This window comes from Macaca fascicularis, chromosome X, assembly GCF_037993035.2.
Source record: "Macaca fascicularis isolate 582-1 chromosome X, T2T-MFA8v1.1".
Taxonomy (NCBI): domain Eukaryota; kingdom Metazoa; phylum Chordata; class Mammalia; order Primates; family Cercopithecidae; genus Macaca; species Macaca fascicularis.
The window spans coordinates 48063525-48086331 of NC_088395.1; the positions used below are offsets into that span (position 1 = coordinate 48063525).

Below are 22807 nucleotides of genomic sequence, written 5' to 3' on the forward strand. Positions count from 1 at the left end.
AAAAAAAAAAAAAAAAAAAAAAAAAAAGGAAAGAGGTTTAATTGACTCACAGTTCCACAGGCTGTACAAGAAGCATGGCTGGGGAAGCCTCAGGAAACTTACAATCATGGCAGAGGGTGAAGAGGAAAGAGGCACATCTTATATGGCTGGAGCAGGAGGAATAGAGAACAGGCGGAGGTGCTACACACTTTTAAACAACCAGATCTCACGAGACTTCACTCACTATCACAAGAACAGCAAGGGGGAAATCCACTCCCATGATCCAATCAGCTCCCACCAGGTCCCTCCTCCAACACTGGGGATCACAATTTGACATGAGATTTGGGTGGGGACATAAATCCAAACCATATCGGGTGTCTTTGTTTTCTAGTTGTTTGTTGCTGATGCAAAGAAAAACAATTTCTATAGTTTGAGCTTATATTTAGCAACTTTGCTGAATTCACTTATTAATTCTAACAATTTATCTATAGATACTTTGGATTTTTCTATGTACACATCATCTGCAGAAATTGAAAGTCTTATTCACTTCCAGTCATTACTCCTTTTCTTTTTCTTGCGTTAATGCACTGCCTCCGACCTCCAATACAATGTTGATTAGAAGTGAGCATACCAGGTGTCCTTGTCTCATTCCCAATCTCAGGAGGAAATATTTTCCATGTTACCATTAAGTTTTGCCATGCTTCTTTTAAACACACCCTTCATCAGGCTAAGGAAGTTCTCTTCTATTTCTAGTTTGCTAAGAATTTATACTGTGTTGAATTTTCTCAAATCCCTTTCTCTTTAGAGAAATTAGTAATAGATCATATAATTTATTATGAATATATGAATTCATATATTCATATACATTCAACACAATATCATCAAAATAATAGGTTATATGATCTCTAAGAAAGAACATATAACCTATTATTAATTACATTGACTTTTTAAATTTATTGGCATATTTTCCATAATTCCCTATCCTTTTAATGTTTGTAGAATCTGTAGTGATGGATATTTATCATGGACATTTGAAAATTTGTATTTTATTTGTTGATCAGTCTAGAGTTTCTTGCATATATTAATCTTTTCAGAGAACTAGCTTTGAGTTTTGCTATTGTTTGTCCTCTAGAGGTCATGAAAACAAATGTGAAGGAGGAAATTCACAAGAAGTGCCAAGCATATATAGTAAGCTAGACACTCATGAGACATGAAGAAAATGCATAGGATGTGTAAAGTATAGATAAGTAAACAAGTAGCTTTTAGACAGGCAAAATTCATAAGATGTGTTATAGTTACCAAGCAAGCAACTTGTAAGACGTACTAAAGATAAATGGAATACATAGAATATGATAGAACAAATGAGTATATTACTTATAGATAGAAAGGGACAGGAACACCAACTCATAAGGTATCCTACCACCTTGGTTATATTATACTTAAATTAACCACCAACTGGTGACACTCAGTACTGTTCCATTGAACACAGATAAAACCCATCACTGTTCAGGCTAATTGGTAAGCTATAAGCTGAGGTAAGCAAGGTATGTCATTGACCTTGAGCACCTTCAGTCTGATTGGGGCCCTTTTTCAAACCTCAACTCTGGTCCTTGTAACCAATAAGGCTGATGGAACAGAGACAGACAGAGGCAGAGGCAGGGTCTATGAACATTCCATAACATAGGACTCAGGAAATGTAATCCTTCACCCTGTTTGTACCCTAAGTCTGTTAACTTACTCCATCTCTTTGCTTCTTCATGTGTATATATACACACATATTTGTCCTATACGTATATATACACATATATATGTATACATGTCCACATATATGTATACATATATGTGGATATGTGTATATATGGATATTTATATATGTATACATATTTGCATTTTTCAAAAAAATTGATTTAATAAGCCATGTGACTCAACAATTTTATTTTATTTTATTTTATTTTAAGGCAGTCTCACTGTGTCACCCAGGCTGGGGGCAATCTCGGCTCACTGCAACCTCCACCTCCTGGGTTCAAGCAATTCTCCTGCCTCAGCCTCCCAAGTAGCTGGGACTACAGGCATGTGCCACCACGCCTAGCTAACTTTCGTATTTTTAGTAGAGACGGGGTTTCACCATGTTGGCCAGGCTGGTCTTGAACTCCTGACTTCAAGCAATCCACCTGCCTTGGCCTCCCAAAGTGCCAGGATTACAGGCGTGAGCCACCATGCCCGGCCTGACTCAAGCATTTTAATTTGGTCTGTGAGCCTTTCTATTCTGAGACTTCTAGGGTAGCTTGCCTGGTCACATATTGAACACTATCACTGTATCAAGGGAATTTCTCACATTAACAGAGCCCAAAGGATAAAGTGGGAAGGGATCATAATTCACAGTTTGGAGTTTACCTAAAGAAACAGGACAATAATATGAAATAATTGGCTAAAATATTGGGGGCCCAGTATTGATCTGGGTGGTTATAGGGCCAATCAAGGGTCACGGGGCTGATCTTAGGAAACCAGGATAGTTTCGGGAGCCCTAAGAATAAGGTGAAGAAGGACCATAATTAATTTTATTTTAGACATTTTATCTAAAGCAGTAAGACAAATTAAGTAACCGGCATAAATAACGTGGGGGTGGGGCTTAGGGCTGGCCAAGGGGGCACAACAGAGCTGGTATGGGGGAGATATCAGGGACACCTCTTGCAGTGGGTCCTCTCCCCCTCTGAGTATATATAAGTAACAATGGCAAGGAAATTGTATTAGTCTGTTCTCACACTGCTAAAATACCTGAGACTGGGTAATTTATAAAGAAAAAAGGTTAAGTTGGCTTACTGTCCTGCAGGCTGTACAGCAAGCATGGAAGCATCTGCTTCCAGGAAGGCCCGAGGGAGCTTTTACTCATGGCAGAAGGCAAAGAGGGAGCAGGCATCTTACATGGCAGGAGCAGGAGGAAGAAAGGAAGAAGGTGCTATACACGTTTGCACAATCAGATCTCATCAGAAGTCACTAACTATATGGTACTAAGGCGGGATGGTGCTAAACCATACATGAGAACTCCACCCCCAACATCCAATCACCTTCCATCAGACCCCTCCTCCAACATAGGATTACAATTCGACATGAGATTTGGATGGGGACACAGATCCAAACGACATCAGGGATGGAACACAGAAGTGACATTCATTGAGCACTGTGTCCAGAACACAGGCTGATCCCATCCCATACACCTGTGGTCACTGCAGGGTCTTCAGCGCAGCTCCTCGTTGTGCAGAAACCCCAGGGATCACCTCCCACCTCCACCCAACTCCCCATCGCCAACAACGCAAGGTCATGCATCCCTAAGACCCCAAGACCCTATAACCTCTGACACCATAGATCCCCATCACTCACCCCAGAGTGCCTCCCATTCCAGCACAGTCTTCCCACCTTGACTGCCCGGGGTTCTTCCCCTCTTCACTCATTAGTGTCATGCCATGCTTTGCCACTTTCCTGCACTGCTCTTCACCCAACACCATTAACCACTGTCATTTACACTGTGCCTCATATCACTCCCAATTTCCTCCACTCTCCACTCACTCACTGCCACTCTACTCCCTCCTTCTCTCCCCAACACTACTCATGTTTACTTACACTCAACTGTTTCTTCTCCAGTAACTCACACCACTGGATATTTCCCCCATTTCACCCTACTTTTCCCTGTTCACCACCCTTCTGCCCCTCTTTACTCCATTCACTTCCCACTTTGCCCTTCGTTACCCTCCTCTCTCTTCCTCCAATCCCAATCCTTTTATTCACATGCTGATGTTCATCTCCATCCATCCCCGTCTTTGCTTCACTCACCTCCATTCACCCACATGTGGCCATCAGCTTGCCATTTGTGTTCCAGGAAGCAGGAGTCCAAGATCTACCTGAAATGGTGAGATATGACCCTCACTCCCACCCCACTACAGGATGACCTTCAATGGACCTGAAACCCTAGGAAGATTCTCTATAAGTAGAAAGGCAAAATAGCTTTATTTCCAGTGCCCTTGGGCATCTTTCAAGGAGACTGTACCAGGAGCAAGCCAGTCTGCCCCACATTTCCTCTCCCTGGAAAGGCACTGAATGTGACATGTTTACTTTACATAGTTCATAAAGTGAGCCCACGGCTTGTTTCCTTGCAGTATTACTCAGGGAAAAAAGAAGGCCTGGAAGGGCACAGGCAGGGTCTCAGGTCTAACTCACCCACCTGTTTTGATAAATCCAAACATTGCCCATCCCTAGTTTTTCATAGCTTAAGTTGTCCAGTTCCAGCAAAGAGATGGCCCCAGTGAAAAGCCACAGAACCATGAGGGCCACAAATACAGTAATTCACAAGCAGGACCGCTTGTTCTGAAGCAAACGTCCTGTTATGTGGTCTTTGGCTATGTCCATTCAGACCATCACTCTCAATCTGTCTCTCACCTTAGAAAATATGTATCACCAGCACTAGTGCCACCTTAGAGGAGCAAGTTATTCAACCTCTCTATGGATTAGTGTTTTGCAGCACTTGTAAAAACCGTTTGTATGAATGATGTAATAAAAATCATTTCGTTAAGATATGGAAAGTCCTCGGTGGGCTTTAGTACAGGATCTTTTCACAGATGTCACTGTACATACTAAATATGTTCCAGTCTCAATCATTTTAGTGGTCCCAGCTGACCTGAGAATCACTTGATTTGGCAATCTCAGGAAAATAATGCCTATGTGCCTCTGGAATTGATTGAATAACTGTTGTTCTATCTGCTTGGTTATTCAATTGATTCACTAAAAAATAAACTCTACATTGAGCATATCTATATTAAATATTATAAAATCCTGTACCTAGACTGTGACTTTACTATAACAGTAGAACAAAATAGCTTTTAAAATGTTTTATTTTTGAAAAGGTAGTACATCCACATAGTACATAGTACATCCACATTTTCAAAAGTTATGAAAGGATACAGTTGTCTCCCTCTCAATTCCATCCCCACAGCCACCACTGCTCCTTCCCCTTCCAGCGTAATCAGGGTTACCAGGTTCTCGTGTCTCTTTCCAGAGATAACTTATGAATTCACAATTATGTACTTACCATTTTTCTCCTTTTTATATACAAATGGCAGCATATTATACTCACTGTCCTTAACCTTGTTTTTCCTACCTAATAACATAAACTGAAGGTTATCCCACATCACTACATAAATGGTATCCTAGTTCTCCTTATTTATTCATTGTTGTCTACCCAGGAGTAGGCTGTATGAATATACCACAATTTAGGGAACCAGAACCCTGATACGGTATCATTTAGACAGCTTCCAATCTTTTGTTTTCACAAACAGTGCATTAATGAATACTTCTGTATGTTCATCATTTTGTACATGTGTGAGTATGTACATTCCTAGAAGTGGAATTGCTGGCCCCAAAACCAAATGCATTTGTGGTTTTGATTACTTTTGAATCATTCCTCTTCGAATGAGAAGAGTTTTTCCTGGACTTGCTATTTGCTGGAGGTTCATGTGGGAAAAGAAACCAGGGCCACATTCCAAGCAGATCAGTTTTTTTTGACAACTGAGATTTTTTCCCCCCACGTTAGTTCTAACTTTACTTCTCCCAAGTCAGTAAACGGGCAGCTGTGGGGCTCTTCACAAGGAAAAGTCCCTTCTCTTCCCCCAGCACCCCCATAACTGTTTCTCCCATCAGTAGACTACTTTCTACAAATATGGCTTGTCTGAGTGACTCCTTCTCGAGGCCCCAGCCTGTTTCTCCTCGGACCCCAAATGGTCTAGGAAACATCCTACCTCCTACCTGCCCACGCACTATTACCACTGTTATATTTATGGTTCCACGCCTCGGTGTATATCCCGAACCTCAGCTAAGAGTCCTTACCAGTGCTGTCTCGCATCTGCAGCCTTGAGCACGCTCGCTCTGAAATCTCCTGCACCAGTGCTTCATTTCCTCTGCCTGTGGCAGCCCTCTTATCAGGGTTGCAGCTGTCTTCTAATTTTGTCAGATACAGAGATTACACTTCTGCTTTTTCTCCCGTAGCTTTTGGGTTATGACCGAGATGAAAAGAAGAAAGGCTGAGTTTACTCCCATATTTAAACCAGAAGTCGGAATATACTTTTCAAATGTGAATTAAATTGACACAACTTTCCTTCAGTGTCCATAATATATACTGTTGATTAGCTCTCTAATGTGCCATGAACTTTGACTTCCGAGTGTGGCCTCTTCCATGGGCTTTCTTTCCTGTATGGGTTCGTTGATGTACAATAAGGTTTGATTTTTGGGTAAAGGCTTTCCCACATTCCGTACATTTATAGGGTTTCTCTCCAGTATGAGTTCTTTGATGCACAGTGAATGTTGACTTTTCTCGGAAGGCTTTGCCACACTCAGCGCATGCATAGGGTTTCTCTCCTGTGTGCGTTCTCTGATGTATTATGAGCTGTGACTTCTGGCTAAAAGCTTTCCAACACACAGGACATTCATAGGGTTTCTCTCCTGTATGGATTCTCTGATGTATAATGAGCTTTGACTTTTCTCTGAAGGCTTTGCCACATTCATTACATTTATAGGGTTTTTCTTCTGTATGAGTTCTTTGATGGATAATGAGATATGATTTCTGTGAAAATGCTTTTTCACATTCATTGCACTCATAAGGTTTCTCTCCTGTATGACCTCTCTGATGTAGCATGAGGTAGGACTTCTGAGAGAAGGCTTTCTCACATTCATTACATTCAAAGGGTTTCTCTCCTGAATGAGTTCTCTGATGTACACCAAGGTTTGACTTTTGCGTGAAGGTTTTCCCACACACATCACATTCATAGGGTTTCTCTCCTGTATGAGTTCTTTGATGCACAATGAGGGTTGACTTCTCATTGAAAGACTTCCCACATTCAGTACATTTATGAGGTTTCTCTCCCGTATGAGTTCTCTGGTGTATAATGAGAGTTGACTTATCACTGAAAGTTTTCTTACACTCATTACATTCATGGGGTTTCTTTCCTGTATGGGTACTATGATGTATAATTAGATCAAGCTTCTGTATGAAAGATTCTCCACATTTAGTGCATTCATAGGTTTTCTCTCCAGTGTGGGTTTTCTGATGGACAATGAGATTGGACTTCTGAGTGAAGGCTTTTCCACATTCATTACATTCATAAGGTTTCTCTCCTGTGTGAGTCCTGTAATGTATGATGACAGTTGACTTTTCTCTGAAGGCTTTTCCACATTCAGGACACTCAAAGGGTCTCTCTCCTGTATGAGTTCGCAAGTGTATAATGAGCTGAGATTTTTGGCTAAAGGCTTTTCCACATTCGGTACATCCAAAAGGTTTCTCTCCTGTATGAGTTCTCCAATGTACAATGAGGTGTGACTTCTTGCTGAAGGTTTTCCTACATGCAGTACATTCAAAGGGTTTCTCTCCATTTTTAATTCTCTGATGTAGACTAAGGCCTTTCTTTCGCCTAAGACCTTTCCCACACTCTTTATAGCCATAGGGCTTCACTCCAGGATTTGTTTTCTCATACTCAGTATGGAAGAATAATTTTGCACATCCATTATCATATTTATTTTCTGCAGAATGTCTACTAAATAAGTCTAAATTATCTACCATATTATTTCCAAATGATTCGTGTTTATCGGGTCTTTGTATTGAAGCAACAAGGTTTGTACTCAAATGAAGTATGTTTCCAAACTCATGACAGTCACGACCGCTCTTGGTGGTAATTGTTTTCTTGTCAGAAAATCCAACTTGCATCAGCAGACGTTTATCTTGGTCATCCTGATGTTGCCTCTCAATCTGTTCATCAACTTGACAGACTTCTAGAAAGAAGTACAATAAACCACCTTTATGCTTTGACATTATGGAACGGACCTTCTTTAGAATTATTCTGCCATATGAAAGCTGACACTATCATCTCATTTTATCAGAGTTCCTGGAGACAGAGTTTTTACTAAACTCCCACCTGCTGGTCTTTTTGTTACCAAGAACAATCTTACCCTGACACCTCAGTCTTTCTTACCTGTATTTATACATCACACCTGACTTCCATTAACTCTGGGAAACTTATACCCTTAATCTTCAGTTATCATATAAACTTTTTTTTTTTTTTTTTTTAAAGACAGGATCTCAGGTCTGTTGCCAGGCTGGAGTTTAGGGGCAAAATCACAGCTCACTGCAGCCTTGACCACCTGAGCTCAAGCAGTCCTCCCACCTCAGCCTCCTGAGTAGCTGGGACTGCAAGCACGAGCCACCACATCTGGCTAATTTTTGTATTTTTTGTAGAGACAAGGTCTCACTATGTTGCCCAGGCTGGTCTCAAACTCCTGGTCTCAAGCAATCCTCCCGCCTCAGCCTCCCAAAGTGCTGGGATTACAGGCACGAGCCACCACACCTGGCCAGTATTATATGAAGTCTTAACTGTACCTGACTTACAGAATTTCTGTCTAGGTGGAAATGCAACAGCATGATTCTCAGACTCATGTCTTACAATAGTAACACCAAATCCACATTCTCAATGAATGAAAGAAAAATATAGAATGATTAGCTTGACAAAAACAAAAAGCTAAAAATATTTGCACTATCTGGGTTCACCTGTGTATCCATCAAAGCTTCCATTCACAGTTCTTCAACACCACCTTCTCTGCTCCTGTCTATACTATTTCCACTAAAACTTCTGCCTATTCTGTACTCCAAACCCTTCTTTATGTTCCATCACCCACATAGCCCTGTGTTCTGTATTTTGCTATATTCAGAATCTAGATAACTTTCAAGAGGCAGGTCAGTCTTTTCTAAAAAGCTTACTCTGATCTTCCTATATAACTTAAATTTTTTTATTAACTTCTAAAGTAGTCAGTCATCTGTATCACTCATTTAAACAGTTAAAATTGCAAAGCCTTGCCCTTAATTTCATTTCATCAATTGCAAGCAGCACATTATTTCACATTTTAACATCTCTGAATTCAGATGCACCTTACAATCAATGTCATAGGTTAATTGGTGGCAATTTTTCTTTCTTAGTGGTATGTCTTTAAATCTATGGCAAGTACTTTTTGTACATATGGTGAGTTTTTAATCTTTTTTTACAGTTTACTTTTCTTCTTACTTTTCCCCAAATTTTTATATGAAAATTTTCAAGCATAGAAAAAGTTGAAAGAGTACAATAACTACTCATATTACCACTTAGATTCAATAGTGTTAATGTTTTGCTACAGTGATACTGAATTTTAACATGGATTGTGCAGCTGTGATTTTTCTTCCTGTGGCTTCCTTTCTTTGGCTAGCTAAGCATTAGTTTTTAGCCAGAGATGAACACAAAATCATATGAAGAACTTTTTACAAAATGCTCTCCATGGGACCCAAGCTCCACCAAAGATCTGCTGAATCTGAACCTTCTTAGGTGGTAAGAAGCAGTATGGCCCATGTGGTTAGGGTCCTGGGCTCTCTAGCCCAGGAGAAAATCCTGGCTCAACCTTTCACTTGGTCTGTGACCTCAGGCAAGTGATCTAAACTATTTGTATCTTACTTCCCCACCCATAAAGGAATTATAACAGTGCCCACCCAAATGGATGTTGAGAGAAGTAAATTACTTACAACAGGGCTTGCAGGGTACACAGGAAGTGCTTTAAATTGTTTACCAGCACTGTTACTATTACAACTACTACTATTATGATTTTTAAGAATCACTACATTACTGTAAAAAGAAAGAGTATCTTTATATATTTAACATGTTATAGAATATTAAGTGAAAAATGGTGAATAAAACTGTGCATACACTGTTACCTGAGGCAGGAAACAAAGGGAAAAACTGGGTGATGCTGGAGGTTATTTTGAGCCATAGGACAGGGAAGCTGAAGGGTTTTTAAAGTGTGGTGTGTGGTGTATGTGTGTGTGTTTGTGTGCTATGATATGGTATTAGTTTCATCACTTTGCTTCTTTTACAGCAAGGAATGAGATGAGATCATTTGCTAAAAGAGGGAAAAACAACTTGGAGTGGAGGTTTGAAGGAAGCAAGAAAGGTGTTAGAAGACATGGAATCAAACCTAAGTGTCCATCAAGGAATATCAATGGATAAAGAAAATGTCATCTGTTTACACAGTGGAATACTGTTCAGCCATAAGAAGGAATTAAATATTGTTATTTGCAGCTACATGGATAAGCCTGGAGGACATTATGTTAAGTGAAATAAGCGAGGCACAGAAAGACAAACACTGCATGATCTCACTCATATATGGGAGCTAAACGAGTTGATCTCATAGAAGTAGAGAGCAGAATAGTGACCAGACACTGGGAGGTGAAGAGGGGAAGAGAGGATAGGGAAAGGTTGGTAAATGGGTGCAAAGATATAGTTAGATAGGAGGAATAAGTTTCAGTGTTACATTGCACAGCAGGGTGTCTATAGTTAACAATAATATAGTGTATCTTTCAAAATAGCTAAAAGAAAAGATTTTGAATGTTCTCACCACAAAGAAACAAATGTTTGATGTGATGAATATACTACCAAAATTTCATCATGACACACTGTATATATGTATCAAAACATCACACCATACTCCATAAATATGTACAATTATGTGTCAACTAAAAGTAAAACTTTTAAAAATGTTTAAAACACTGTGCATAGTAGGAAATGAATAAATATATATTCCTACAGGCTCATGTTGTAAAAAATGATGGAAGAATAAACCTTTAAATTTTAATAAAGATTACCTATGAGGAAGGAAGGAAGGGAATGGAATGGAAAGGGAAAGAAGCTGGACTTTTCTGAATATACCTTGTTTTCTGTATTGATTTTGGAACCAAGTAAATCTTTTGTAACTATTTTATATAATCATAAAGCAAAACTGAACATAAAAGATTCCTTAATAATAGTAAATATTCTTTCTGCTGCATTTGCTAATGACCATGCTGAAAAGTCTTGATTCTCAATGGCACCGAAATGATTCCCTCAATTCATTCAACTCGCTATACACAAGCAACAGTCTCAAGAAGAATACTAACAATACTACTGTCAGATGTAAGATTAATAAATTAAAAACATTTAAGCCCAAAATTTGATTTGGAAATATTAATTTGAACACATGAGATATGTTTTCTGTAAAACATTTATACATAATAGTTCCTAGCTCTGTCAATGAAAAGGCCTCGAAACAATTCTCTAACCTCTAAATCATGGGCTTAAAACATTATTTTCCACTAAAAAGAGCCAGGGTCCCTTGGAGAAATCACCAATTCTAGGTCAGAGGCAGGAAATATACAAATGGAGCCTGGGACATGTTGTAACACCAGAAAGCAAGGAAGCTACCAAAGACTCAGGAGCCAATTTGAAGGAGATTCCACCGGCCAAAGATGGGACAGTGTAATGTATAATATGGAAAATAAGACAATGGATTAAAACATAGAAATGTATACACCCATAAGTCCATAAATGATTCACAAAAAAGATATAACTTATTGGTCACCTTTGGATGATGCTACAAAATCAATTCATTATTTTGAAAACTAGTAAATAAATGGAAAAGCTCAATCACTGAACCTGTCTTTTCTGTATGATATGTAACTCATGGTAGCCAAATAATAGATGGGAAGCAATTTCTCTTTATAGAATTATTCCAGTGGGGCCAGGTGCGGTGGCTCACGCCTGTAATCCCAGCATTTTGGGAGGCCAAGGCAGGCGGATCACAACATCAGGAGATTGAGACCATCCTGGCTAACACAGTGAAACCCCATCTCTACAAAAATTTAGCTTGGCGTGGTGACACACACCTGTAGTCCCAGCTACTCGGGAGGCTGATGCAGGAGAATTGCTTGAACCTGGGAGGCAGAGGCTGCAGTGAGCCAAGATTGCACCACTGCACTGCAGCCTGGGTGACAGAGCAAGACTCCGTCTCTTAAAAAAAAAAAAAAAAAAAGTTAAACATATAGTTCCTTTTATACCACCATATGGTATAATTCCAATCCTATGTATCTACCCAAAAGAAAGAAAAACATGTATCACCACAAAAATGTGTACATCAACGTACACAGCACCATCATCCATAATAACCAAAAAGTAGAAACAAGCAAAATGTCCATCAACTGATGAATGGACAAACAAAATGTGTTCTATCCTAACAATGGAATTTTATTCCTCCATAAAAAGGAATGAAGTACTGATACATGGTACAATGTGGATGAACCTTGAAAACACACCAAGTGAAAGAAACCAGACATAAAAGGCCACATTTTGTCTGACTCCATTTAAATAAAATGTCCAGAATAGGCAAAACCATAGAGACAAAATAGATCAGTGGTTGCCAGGGAGTGAGGGGAAGAGGGAAGAGAGAGTGACTGCTAGGGAGTAGGGGCTTCTTTTCAGTGTGATGAACATGTTCTAGAATTAGGTAGTGGTGATGGTTGCACAACTCTGTGAATACACTAAAAACTACTGAATTGTATACTTTAAAAGGGTGAATTTTATGGTATGTGAATTTTATCTCAATAAAGCTACTTTTAAAAAATAGATAACCAAGATGTTTTAGGAGAGCAAATCTGACAAATATCTAAACTGAACGAGAAGACGGGACTCAGGTTGTTCAATCTGAAATTAGCACATTAGAGTCCAGGCCTGTGACTAACGTGGGCCTGGCTTCAGATAAGTCAGTGACAGGTGACAGTCGTGGAAGTGGCAGGGCCAGGAGGTTGTGGCATTTAAAAGACACTTCCATATGGGACAAAAGGAACTGTGCAGAAACTTGCAGGTAAGCACCAACTTACGGAGAGTGGCCTGGTGTATGGGGGACAGCGGGAGTGTCAGTTTTGTGTCTGAGGTGTTCATGTTCCTGTCCTCCAACAGTGCCAAGGGCCAGAACCTTTTCCTAAGATATTCCTGAAAGCCCTGTCAGAGGGCCTCACCTCTGACTAACAGGGTGGAACTTCATGTCCCCAGAGCCTGGGTCAAAATTCCACTTACCTGGAAAGTTCCAAAATGGGATTTTTCCTTCTGCCGGGTATTCTTCTACCTCCAACTTGAGGATGAGGTTTGGTTTGGTAACCTGCTGCCCTGTTGATGAGAAATGACAGTGATACCTCCTTGGCTTTCAGAGCCTCTGAGACAGAAGAAGTTACATATTAGGGGCAGCACAAGGAATCTATTGCTTGACATAATGGTAAAGTCAAACCATTTAACTTGCATTTTGAGCTTACAAACACTTTTTCAGGAGAGAAAAGGGGAAAACCGAGAAAGGAAATGCCTTCCATTGGATGCAATAATCATAAATAGCAAAATTACCTAAGGAAGCCATTCTTACCCACAAAGACCAAGTTGCTGTAGGTCTCCAGCATCACGTCTCTGTACAGGGTCCTCTGTGGCGGGTTAAGGTACTGCCACTCCTCCTGGGTGAAATCCACAGCCACATCTTCAAATGTCACTAGCCCCTGTAATGGTACATTCCTTTTATTTTAAAATGCTGACCACTAGGTGATGAGGATAAAATGCAGGGGAACTTCTGATTGGGTTCCTGGTTCATCATGACGACTCAATACTGGATGTCTATTTCATATCAAGTTAGTGATCTACTTTGTGGGAGAATCACAAATCATGGTAAAAAAAAAAAAAAAAAGTAAGTAAGAGAATATTTGAGACAATGCCATATCAGCACAAGGATAGACAAACAGTCCAGTGGAACTAAAAAGGGAATCCAAACATGTATAGACACCTGATTTATGACAAAGTTGGCACAGTAAAGCAGTACGGAGAAGATGACCTTTTTAATAGATGTGAATGGGTTATTAGATATCTATATGGAGAAAACGAAATTTAACCCCTCTAGCCATACATAAAAATCAGCTACAGGTAAATTGTAAATCTAATGTGAGAGGAAAGTGTCTATAAAATAATATGGGAAAATGTTTTCATAAGCTTTGGAGTAGGGAAATAATTCTATAACAAAACATGAAAAGCACCCCTCATAAAGGAAAAGACAAGTGTTACAAGATCAAAAGTACTACAATGAAAAGGCAAGCCACAGATAGGGAAATTACTGGCAATCTTCATGAGGGAGAAAGGTATCGTATCTAGAATATATAAAATAGCCCCTTCAAATCAATAAGAAAATCACACACAAAAGAATGGATAAGAGAAGTGAACAGGTACTTCAAATCATACACAAAAGAATGGATAAGAGAAGTGAACAGGTACTTCACTAAAAAGCAAAACCAAATGATCTATGAACATAAGATAATGTACTCAACCCCATTCGCAATCAGGTAAGTGAAAAATTAAGCCACATTGAGACAGCACTATACACCCACAAGAAAGGTTATAATTAAACAGACTAAAATCACATAATACTGTGTTGAAATGAGAACTCTTACACACTATTAGCAGGAATATAAACTGGTATAATCGCTTTGGTAACAGTTTGGCATTATTTACAAAGGTTAATGGTTTGCATACACCATGACCCAGCAATTCTACTCCTAGGAAAATCAGGCACATATGCTCTAGAAAATAAATATAGGGATGTTCATAGCAGCACTATTTCTAATACTAGATCACAGATAAAATCCAAATGTCCATCAACAGTAGAATGGGTAAATTGTGGCACAATCATTCAATGGAATGCTGTGTAGTAATGAAAATGAATGAACTGCATGCTGTGAAGCAGGTTCACTGTGCACTCAAAAAAGAAGAAATTCTTTTTAACCTTGGGTTGGACAAGTATTTCTTAGATGTGACACCAAAATTCAAAAGACACTTGTTAAGAGATTAAAAAGACACAGAATGGAAGAAAATATCTGCAAATCAAATATCTGGCAAATAACTTGTATTGAGAATATATATTAAAAAAAACTTTCAAAATTAAAACAACTGGGCAAAAGAGATACTTCACCATGGAAGATAAACAGATGGCAAATAAGCACATAAAAAGATGCTCAACATCATTAGGCATGAGGGAACTGTAAATTAAAACCACAATGAGATACTATTACACACCTATTAGAATGGGGAAAAAACTGACAATACTAAGTGTTGGTGAGGATGTAGAGCAACTGCACCTCTCCTATCATAGGCAGGAATGCAAAATGGCACACGGCTACTTTGGAAAATGATTTTCCAGTTGTTTATGAAGTTAAGCATATACTACCATACAACCCTGTAATCCCACTCCCATGTTTATTTACCTCAGTGAAATGCAAACTTAGGTAAACCCAAAACCCTGTACATGAACATTTATATAGCAGCTACATTTTTAATTATCAAAACCTAGAAACATATCAAAGGCTTTCCAACCAGTGAATGGATAAACAACCTGGAATCCTCCATACAATATAATACCACTTGGCAATAAAAATGAGAGAACTAATGATTTATGCAACAACATGGATGAACCTCAAATGTATTATGCTAAGTGAAAGAAGCCAGACTCAAAAGGCTGCATACTGCATGATTACATTTATATATTACATTTATGGGAAATAAAAACTACAAAGACTGAAAATACATCTATATTTTCCTTGTCAACAATACTACTTCCCTGGTCAGCAATACTGTGCATACTGTCACATCTCAATGTGTTGGGAGGGTGACATGAAGGTGAACAACAGAAGCTTCATGGCTGGGACCCTCTGAGACCTCACCCTATGCATCTCTCCCTTTGTTCTACTTGTATCCTTTTGCTATAATAAAACTGTAATCATAAGTATTTACTTTCCTGAGTTCTATGAGTCATTTTACCAAATTATTAAACCTGAGTGTATACTGAGAACTCTTAAGTTGAATCAAGGTGTGGAAGTGGAAGTGGCACCATTCACCATCACCCCTAGTGACCCACTAGCAAAAGTTTTGCTTCCCGTTCCTGCAACATTATGTTCTGCCGGCCTAGAGATCTTAGTTCCAGAGGGAGGAATGCTGCCACCAGGAGACACAACAATGATTCCCTGAAACTGGAAGTTAAGATTGCCACCTGGCCACTTTGGGCTCCTCCTACCTGTAAGTCAACAGGCTACAAAGGGTGTTGGCTGGGGTGACTGACCCACACCATCAAGATGAAATCAGTCTAATACTCCACAATGAAGGTAAAGAAGAGTATGTGTGGAATACAGGAGATCCCTTAGGGCATCTCTTAGTATTACCATGCCCTGTGATTAAGGTCAATGGGAAACTACACCAACCCATTCCAGGCAGGACTACAAATGGCCCAGACTCTTCAGGAAAGAAGGTTTGGGTCATTCTACTGGGTAAAACACCACAACCCACTGAGGTGTTTGCTGAAGGCAAGGGGAATACAGAATGGATAGAAGAAGGCAGTTATCAATATCAGCTATGACCACATGAGCAGCTGCAGAAAGGAGGACTGTAATTGTCATGAGGATTTCCTCCTTATTTTGTTAAAAATATGTCTGTGCATGTTTACACCTGTATTAAGAAAATATCTTCATTTTATTTCCTTTTTTCTTTATCATGTGACATAAGATTTATTGACTTCATATCAGCACTTAATTGTTGTTAAATTTATGTAACAGCATTTAGGCTAAGAATTAGTGTGCTTCCAGTTGTGACAGGGATAGCTGTATCGTGTTAGAAGTAATTATGACCTTATTATTGTCTTTACTTGAAGATTTATGTGTGATTTCAGGAGATGTGTACAGTTTTAAGTTGCCAAGGGGTAGACTTATAATGGTTAATATTGAATGTCAACTTGATCGGATTGAAGGATGCAAAGTATTGTTCCTGGGTGTGTCTGTGAGGGTGTTGCCAGAGGAGATTAACATTTGAGTCAATGGAATGGGAAAGGCAGACCCACCCTCAGTCTGGGTGGGCACCAGGGCAGCCAGAATAAAGGGCAAAAGAAGGCGGGAGGAGCTGGCTTGCTGAGTCTTCCGGCCTTCATCTTTCTCCCATGCTAGATGCTTCCTGCCCTCAAACATCAGACTCCAAGTTCTTCAGCTTTTGGACTCTTAGACTTAGACCAGTAGTTTGCCAGGGTCTTTGGCCACAGACTGAAGGCTGCACTGTCGGCTTCCCTATTTTTGAGGTTTTGGAACTCAGACTGGCTCCTTGCTCCTCAGCTTGCAGAAAACCTACTGTGGGACTTCATCTTGTGATCGTGTGAGTCAATACTCCTTAATAAAACCCCCCTCATATATTCATCTATCCTATTAGTTCTGTCCCTCGAGAGAACCTTGACTAATACAGAAGTCATTGCAACATAATATACATAATGATTATAAAATAAAACAATATGTCAGTTTAGACCAAACATACCAGCCAAATCAATCAATGTGATTAGGCCTTAAGAAGGCTTATTAAAAAAAGATCTCCACATTGACTCACAAGCAAGATCCGGCTGTATGTTGTATACAAGAAATACAACTAAAACAAAGTGATTCAAGAAGGCTAAAAGTAAAGGGATAGGCAATGGTCAACCAGACAAATAAATGGAAACAATAAGAAAGCAGAGGTTGAGATCCTGACATTATCCTTAGTCTAAAGATAAAAGGCATACAAACAAATTGTGTATTATATTCAGCAGGTTGGTTTTCCACAGTGATGTGGGTGCAGCAATTCTGACTCTACTTTATGTATACTGTAGACTGAACAAATGAGTGAATTATTGATGCTAGGAACCAGTGCTCTCACTGTTAAAGAAGGGAGATGCAAATATGCAATGAGGGATGACTAAGATTCCCAGGATGCTATATGAACTCAAAATATGTATGTATGTGTGTGTGGTGTATGTGTGTACACATACAGATGTAGACATATAGATGTAGATATATATGTCCATACACACATCTCTGTTCACTGAAAGGGCCTAGAAGTAACGATGCCCCAGCAGTAATGAGCACAGCTAGCACCCAGATTTTGGTTTCTAAATATAATTATCCATTAACAGGAACCAGAGCTCCTTGGAGAAATGGCTGATTCCAGGGCTAGGGCAAGTAAAGTTAAAGATGAAGGCTGGAACATCTTGTGCCAGAAAATAAGAAAACGCTCAGAGCTCAGAAATGGACCAAACCTACCAAAGCCTTAAAATTCCACTTTTAGGACTGATGTAGTTTGGCTATCTCTCCCTTCAAATCTTATGTTAAAATGTGATCCCGGTTGGATGTGGTGACTCATGCCTGTAATCTCAGCACTTTGGGAGGCCAAGGTGGGTGGATGATTTGAGGTCAGGAGTTTGAGACCAGCCTGGCCAACATGGTGAAACCTCATCTCTACTAAAAATACAAAAATTAGCTGGCAGTGGTGGTGTATACCTGTAATCCCAGCTACTCGGGAGGCTGAGGCATGAGAATTGCTTGAACTCAGGAAGTGGAGGTTGCAGTGAGAGCTGAGATCACGCCACTGCACTCCAGCCTGGGCAACAGAGTGAGAGACTGTCTCAAAAAAAAAAAAAAAAAATGTGATCCCCAGTGTTAAAGGGAGGGCACGGTGGGAGGTGCTTGGGTAATGGGGATGGATCCCTCATGAATGGCTTGGTGCCATTCCTTTGGTGATGAGTGACTTTTCACTCTATTTGTTCAGACAAGATCCGGTTGTTAAAGAGTCTGGTGCCTCCCTCCCCGACTCACGCTCCCACTCTTGCCATGTGACATACCTGTTCCCTCTTTGCCTTCTGCCATGAGTAGAAGCTTCCTGAGGCCTCACCAGATGCAGATGCTGGTATCATGCTTCTTGTACAGCTTGCAGAACTGTGAGCCAAATAAACCTCTTTTCTTTATAATTTTTTTTTCTAAAGAAAATGTTCAAAAAATTATAGGGATGTGTCAAAAGGACACAAAAGCCAGCTTAAAGGGACTCCCACAGGCCAACTCAGGGACAACTGAGCATAGAAATAATGACAGTAATATTCATTGAATAAAATAAAAACCCATAAAAATAAAAATTTTCTATTCCCGATTATAAATAAAGGAGATAAAGAAGGTTTGCCTCATAGTAAAATGACAATAAATACAGAAGAAATAATAAGAGTTAGAAAATTGTCATTTGGTACCCATCACAATAACTGATTCAGGCAAGATTCATCAATGGATATTAATACTAATAGGTGAAAAGTTTGATGAAAAATGGGACAATTATGTAGCCTCAAAGTATCATCCACACATTAGTTATTAATTACAAAGGAAAAATAGTAATGTTACAGCAGAAAAACGTGGCTAGTGACAGAAACAAGTGATCAGTAAGTTAATATCATCAAAAAAGAGACAAATTGGGCTGGGTGTGGTGGCCTCACACCTGTAATCCCAGCACTTTGGGAGACCGAGATGGGCAGATCACTTGAGGCCAGGAGTTCAAGACCAGCCTGGCCAACATAGTGAAACCCCACCTCTACTAAAATTACAAAAATTAGCCAGGCGCAGTGGCGCACACCTGTAATCCCAGTTACTTGAGAGGCTAAGGCGCAAGAATCTCTTGAACCCGGGAGGTGGAGGTCACAGTGAGCCGAGATGGCGCCACTGCACTGCAGCCTAGGCAACAGAGTGAGACTCTCAAAAAAAAAAAAAAAAAAAAAGAAGACAAATTGACATCATTTGCCCCTGATGTGATACAACAAGGACACATCACTTACACTGTTTTCCTGCCAGAAATGCACGAACTCAATCAAACCATGAGGAAACATCAGACAAATCCAAAGTGAGGGACGTTCTGCAATATGGATGGCCTATGTGCTTTAAAAATGTCACAGACATAAAAAACGAAGAAATGCTAAGGAAGTCTTCCAGATTAAAATATAAAGAATATATACTGCATAATAGTATTATATCAATGTTAACTTTCTGAGTGTGTTCAGTGTAATTTAATGATATAGGAGAATGTCCTTGCTCTTAGGAAATTGAGGAGTCCAGCTCCTGGCTAAAACTCTATGTGTGAAAAAGGTCTGACCAATGACAATTACAAAGACTTCAGCTGTCAGGCTTTGTAGGAGAAATCTGCCCCCACATTAGACTTGGAATATATAGCCAAGACATTATAGTCTCTAAAGAGACTTACAGTCCAGGACTCAGGCCCCTCTGGCCAGCCCCACTCTTACAAATATCTGTATTCCTAGGCCAGGCACCTTCATTGGAGAATGATGATCATTATTTCAAATTTCTAGGTTTGTTTATGCCACTCCTGCTGATTATTGAGCCAGAGTAGCGTTCATCAGGAGGTCAGGTCAATTAGTCCACAACAAAATCCGAATCATAGCTGACAAATTCTCAGGCATTTAAAAAAACAGCTACTGACAAAATAATAAAAATTAATCACCAACGTCTACAAATATATTTTTGTTGATATCTACAATATCCATAAAAATACAAATCAGGTACCCTTCCCTAAATAATCTGGGCAACAGCCTTCCTCCAAAAATCTGGGTCTGGTTACTCAATAACAGGGTCTCAAAATAAGAGACTGATGGGCTTCTCACTAAAAAATTAATGGACAGGTACTAGGTTGTACAGGGCTCAACATACAGCCCCACTAGGGTCTGCACAGTGATGACTAACATAAAGACTATCTGAAGTGGCTAGCAGGAGTAAGCTGTCATTATGCTATTGCGTCTGCCATTAACTATCAAACTGTCACCCCCAAAATAAATGCATACATATGTGTGTATGCAGACACACACATACGCATATGTATACAGAAATAAAGTAAAAATAAATGTGGGAAAAGGTCAAAAACTGGTGAATCTAGATAAAAGCTATACAATTATTCATTGAACTATTCTCGCAACTTCTCTACAGGAAATGGCTAGCACATGTGGAAATTTGGTCAAGCTCATTAATAAATAAATGAAAGTGAGCAATCATCCATCAATTATATGATTGGCAAGGTACAAAAACACTGATAATACATGCTTGTGGGGAAAATATTCAGAAACAAGCATTCTGTTGCACTCTTAGTGACAGCATGACCTTGTTAGGCCTTTTTAGAAGATAATTTGGCAAGTCCTCTTAAAAATTAAAACAATTTCTTTATTTCAGAAATTCCAGTTATAGGAATCTATCCTACAGAAATGTCTCCACATGAATACAGACATACACATTCATTCCCTTCCTAACTCTCTTTGTTAAAACAAAAATGGAAGCAACCCAAAATTCTATCAATAAGGGAACAAAAGAAAAATGGTTTACGCTTGAATTATAATTGTTATGGGTTGAATTATGTCCCCCCAAAATCTGTATGTTGAAATCCTAACTCCCAATGTGACTATATGTAGAGGGAGAGCCTTTAAGGAGGTAATTAAGGTTAAATAAGGCCATAAGGGTAGGTTCCTCATCCAAGAGGACTGGTGTCCTTATAAGAAGAGAAAAAGACACCAGAGCTCCCTCTCTCTCTCCCTGCACCCAAAGAAGAAAGGCCATGTGAGGCCACAGCGAGAAGACAGCCCTCAGCAAGTCAGGAAGAGCAGCCTCACCAGAAGCCAACCCTACTGGTGCCTTGATCCTGGACTTCCAGCCTCCACAGCTGTAAGAACACACTCTCTGTCCCCACTCACTGGCTAAGCATGTATGTCGTGGACAGCTCTCTGCATCCCATTGTCCCTGCGAGGTGTGCTGCCCTCTTCCATCTGGACCTGTAAGGAATGTGCTGCCTCTGTGACTTCCTGTGTTCTGTTGAGTTGCCTCCTCTGCATCTCACTTGCCCCACACACCCAAACCTAACTTCTCTCCCAGTCAGGGCTCTCCTAGAGAGTGGCTATCTTGGTAGGAATAAGCTGTACCCAGGTCAGACAAGAGCCACAAGGGTGTCTGCCAGAATAAACAGGTTTCCTGGGAGAGGAACACCTGGTCATGGGTCAGACACAGGCACTAAGCCGCTCACCAGGATAAAGAAGAATTCTCTGAAAGGCACATGTGTCAACACGCACAACCACATTCCCTGGAGCCCCACCAGGATGGGGTTAGAATTTAAAGCCAAGCATATTATTAGAAGGTTAGAACTTTCAGGCCAACCCCCAGATCTCTAGGGAGGGGACAGGGGCTACAGACTGAGTTAATCACTAATGCCCAGTGATTTAATCAATCATGCCCATGTTATGGAACTGCCATAGAAACCCCTCAATGGCAGGGTTAGGGAGCTTCTGGTTTAGCGAACACACTGTGTTGGGAGGGCGGCACACCCAGAGAGGGCATGGAAGGAAACTCTGTACTCTTCCATCCCTTGCTCTATAGAACTCTTCCATTTGATTGTTCCTGAGTTGTATCCATCATAATAAACTAATAATCATAAGTGCTTTTCTGAGTTCTGTGAGTTGTTCTAACAAATAACTGAACCTGAAGGGTACATGAGAATCTCTGAATTTGTAGTCAACCAGGCAGAAACGCAGGTAGCCTGGGCACCCCACTCATGGCTGGCATCTGAAATGGAGGTAGTCTTGCGGGAATAAGCCCTTAACTTGGACGTTCTGCACTAATTCTGGTACTTATGTAGGAATTTGAGGAGGACACAATTCAGCCCAGTAACAATTTACAAAGATTTGTAGCAGCCAACACAAAAATGCTCCCATGATTACAAGTTCTTCTGACACAAAATCTCAGCAAAGAAACAGAAGTTATGAAACAGAGAACAAAATGGAGATTATAGAACCAAAAAATACAAGCAAATAAAAACTCACTGAATGAGATCAATAGTTTAGTGGTGATGACAAAGGACAGAATCAGTGAACCTGAGAAAAGATCAATAGAATTTACTCAATCTGAAAAACAAGTGAAAAAAAACTGAAAAAAAAAAATGAAAAGAATCTCAGGGACACATGGGACTATAACAGAAGATCAAACTTCATATCATTGCCATTCCAGAAGGAGATGAGGAGAAACAGAAGGCGGTTACAAGGGTATTTGAAGAAATAATACCTGAAAACGTCCCAA

The 22807-nt window shown here is 39.8% G+C and overlaps 1 protein-coding gene across 8 annotated transcripts in view; it reads right to left on the bottom strand.

Moving 5' to 3' along the window:
- Positions 1-4844: 4844 nt before the first annotated feature.
- Positions 4845-22807, bottom strand: part of ZNF182 (zinc finger protein 182) — a 30233-nt gene continuing 12270 nt past the window's right edge. For 5 of the 8 annotated variants that reach the window (XM_074029974.1, XM_005593442.4, XM_074029976.1 and 2 more), the window contains exons 4-6: positions 13255-13381; positions 12918-13007; positions 4845-7788 (exon numbers count right to left, since the gene is read on the bottom strand). In XM_074029974.1, the coding sequence (XP_073886075.1) occupies positions 6158-7788; positions 12918-13007; positions 13255-13381 (1848 nt within the window). In that variant the 3' untranslated portion in view covers positions 4845-6157. Of the gene's footprint in view, positions 7789-12917; positions 13008-13254; positions 13382-18549; positions 18685-22807 lie in introns of all 8 variants that reach the window. The other 3 variants (XM_074029972.1, XM_065538234.1, XM_065538235.1) reach the window with 1 other exon arrangement.